This window comes from Microtus oregoni, unplaced genomic scaffold, assembly GCF_018167655.1.
Source record: "Microtus oregoni isolate MIOR12 unplaced genomic scaffold, Mior012 000096F_ref0000112, whole genome shotgun sequence".
NCBI lineage: Eukaryota > Metazoa > Chordata > Mammalia > Rodentia > Cricetidae > Microtus > Microtus oregoni.
The window spans coordinates 1,769,679-1,773,370 of NW_024544709.1; the positions used below are offsets into that span (position 1 = coordinate 1,769,679).

The 3,692-nt window shown below is 37.2% G+C and overlaps 1 protein-coding gene across 1 annotated transcript; it reads left to right on the forward strand.

Moving 5' to 3' along the window:
• The first annotated feature begins 2,923 nt into the window (after positions 1–2,923).
• LOC121442804 (60S ribosomal protein L23a-like) lies at positions 2,924–3,394 on the forward strand. Its single transcript, XM_041644418.1, has one exon. It carries the CDS (start codon positions 2,924–2,926, stop codon positions 3,392–3,394), a length of 471 nt encoding a protein of 156 aa, XP_041500352.1.
• The last annotated feature ends 298 nt before the right edge of the window (positions 3,395–3,692 follow it).

The window sequence follows — 3,692 nt, forward strand, 5'->3', positions numbered from 1 at the left end:
TCTGTTGTTTTAGAATTGAAACAAAAATATTCAGGTTGATCAACCATATTTCAAACATTTTTTAATGATTTCTGAATTTTTAATTCAGAGGATATTTGCCTAGATGTGTTGATACAGCAAAGGCGCATTGAATGCTGTGTTCTGGGTCCTCCTGCTCCAATTAGGTTGCAGTCAGATTTGTTTACATGAGTACAATTTTTTTATTGCACTCTGATATGGCTTGAAATGACAACAGTCCTTCTATGATGTTAAAATGATAACCCTAATCCGTGTTTTCAAAGAGCATAAACCCTTAATGTGCCACGTTAAATCAGCGACTCTCCCCACAAAGCCCTATTTCCTATGATATGCTACAGAACACTGTACCATCTGTGTCAAGAATTCCGGTGAAGAAAGACGCTGTTTTGATCCTTTGAGAATAATTATTGTCTGCTCAATTGTGCTTGCTTAATATGGATATCTTCATTTCACTGCAGAGGAGCAGCTGCTTGTGTTTTATTCTGTATCACAGTGGGAACAGCCGGCTGGTGAGCGAAGTCTTATTTCTACAGAGAACATACCACACAGTGCTGAAGTTCGTGGCCATTGCCTGCTTCCACTCAGAGAGCAAGGAGATTGAATTTGATGGCTCCTCTTGACATCGTTAAATTAGAAGTATTGTTTTGAGGCTATTAACAAAACATTGTAACTATTAAGTAACTGTGATTTATTCATTTGAAAATGCATTTCCTAAAACAGCAATAAGGAGATTAAAGGCTCCTCTGATGATTTCTCATATCATTCTTGGGAAGCCTATACTGGTGGTGAGGCAGAGAAACTTATTTCACATGTGAGTAATTTGACATGGTGTGAAGTTTGATGTGAAAACGGAACAGCATGTGGGCAATAAGTGCAGGAGCAGGAGCAAAGCGTTCCGATTCACAGAAGTGCTCTTTCTCGTAGAACGCATTATTTTCTCTGTAAGAACACAAAACAATTTTGAAAGCTTACATGTGGTATCATTTGTAGTCTATAAAGGTATGAGGAATTTACCTGCTAATCAAAACAGCATTTGCAATAAAAGCATCTTTGTACATTTGATATTAGGCTATAGAGTTGGACCAATACTAAGGTTCATGAGGAGCTATAGTTTCAAACTTGTAAATAGTGTATGACTTGTGTGAACAGAAAAGCATTCGGACATAGATAAAGACACTGATAATTTCAGTAAGGGCGTTTATCTGTTCTTGTGTTCTTGTACATTAACACTATAGAAATTCAGATTTCTTTTTATTTCTGTGTATGTATATACGTGAATGGCATATATGTATGTGTGTGTGTGCGTGCAAAAGCCACATGCAACTTTGTGCATCTTTCTCAGCTGTTATTCAACTTATTGTTACATCAAGCTTTATCATTGAACCTGGAGCTCAACAATTTAGCTATAATGGATAACCAGTAGCTTCCAGGGCTCTGCCTGTCTACAGTGCCTTAGTGCTGGGCTTATGGAAACTTTTTGCCACACTTGACTTTTATGTAAGTGCTTGAGATCAAACTCACATTCTGGGGTTTGCACAGTGAGCACACTATTGATTTTCCATGTCCCCAACCTTAGAGTTTTATGATTTGAGACCACATATTACAATAGATGCTCAATCAGGCTTTGAACGCTCTCTTGTTGCCTTGACTTGCCCAAGTACTGAGATTACAACTGTGAGCTTCCACATCTGTCTGTTGCCTAGAATTAATCAATTAAAATAAATGCAGTTTTTTATAACATCCTTTTATTTTTTTTCAACACAAATTCAAGTGACACTCTGGAAACTATAGAAAAATATACTTTAATGTTTCAATTAAATATTAACATTTTTATGTATTCATAAAAATTTGTTTCAATCCCAAGACCCCCAGGTTTACTTTAGAGGCTACAGGACAATGGCTGGTTTTGTATTGTCACACACCAGTAAGCTTTATTTGCTTTGTGTTTTTCTATTTTTCTGAAGGGTTTTAGGTATCTGAGATAAGAGGGGAGGCCAATATCTTGACATTCTTAACCAGTTCTAGTTTTTTGTGTCATGGTACCAATGAGAATCCATCTTAAATAATTTCTCATGGCAAAATTGTAGGTAGAAACAAGATACATATATTCCCACAACAATGTCTGACATGAAATACTACATATACTATAGAGAATGAAAAATATCATTTAATTAATATAGCAATGTTACCAGACTCATCTACCCTCCAAAGAGAGACCTATGACTTACAATAACTGTGGCTTAGAAATCATTTAATACACTCTTGTGTAAAATGATTATCTTCAACTGAGAGCTCTTATCTGGATCATAATTTAAATTAAGCATATCAACACTAAACACAACAACAATAACATGTCTTTGGGGGCTTGTGTGATAGCTCATTAGAAAAGGGCATAGCCACTAAAACTTGAGTTCAATCCCTGAGCTTTATAATATAGGAAAAAACTAATTCCTATAAGTTGTTCTCTGACCTCCACATATAGGTCACAACATGCATATGATCAAATACACACACACACAGACACACACACCTTAAATAAATAAATCTAACAACAATGTCAAAGCCATTTTAATTCATCCACTATTAATGATCAAGTAAATAATTAGTAGCAAATACACAATAAAATTAATCTCTCTGAATAATTAATTTTTGGACATCTCAGTGGTATTTTTTATCGTGTTTTTTTAAAAAATAGATACCCAATCTTTCCATTTAATTTGCGAACAGCTTCTTAGAATAATGGAAGTGTCTATTGCCATATGCAACTTTAAAAACACAAACTTTGTATAAGATGTCTTCTTCATACATTAGATGTTATAAATCTCTTTCTTAAAGTGCTTTTTTCCAGGAGAAGCTAAATAAAATTTGATGTTGATGGAATGAGAGTAGGCACCCTTTCGTCAAGATGGCGCCGAAAGCGAAGAAGGAAGCTCCTGCCCCTCCCAAAGCCGAAGCTAAAGCGAAAGCCTTGAAAGCCAAGAGGGCAGTGCTGAAAGGCGTCCACAGCCACAAAAAGAAGAAGGTCCGCACATCGCCCACCTTTCGGCGTCTCAAGACCCTGCGGCTACGAAGGCAGCCTAAATACCCCCGGAAGAGCGCTCCCAGGAGGAACAAGCTTGACCACTATGCCATCATCAAATTCCCCCTGACCACCGAATCAGCCATGAAGAAGATAGAAGACAACAACACACTTGTGTTCATTGTGGATGTCAAGGCCAACAAGCACCAGATCAAACAGGCTGTGAAGAAACTCTATGATATCGATGTGGCCAAAGTCAACACCCTCATAAGGCCCGACGGAGAGAAGAAGGCGTATGTTCAGCTGGCTCCTGATTATGATGCTCTGGATGTTGCCAACAAGATTGGAATCATCTAAACTGAGCCCAGCCGGCTAATTCTAAATATACACTTTTTCACCATAAAAAAAATTGATGTTGATATACCATCTGGATTTTCCCCTGGAATGTAATACCTGCTTCTAAGTTTCTTATTTCTTTCTATTTATGACTTCAGGATGGCTAAAAAAAATGGGGAAATGAGAATCAGTGATAAATTCTACCCTGAGAATTAAAGATAAAGGGAGGGGTACTTATAAAAAGCCAATCTTGTGTTAAAGAGGATTGAAGCTGGACATGACGGCACACGCTTGTAACCCCACTATTTGGGAGGTAAAA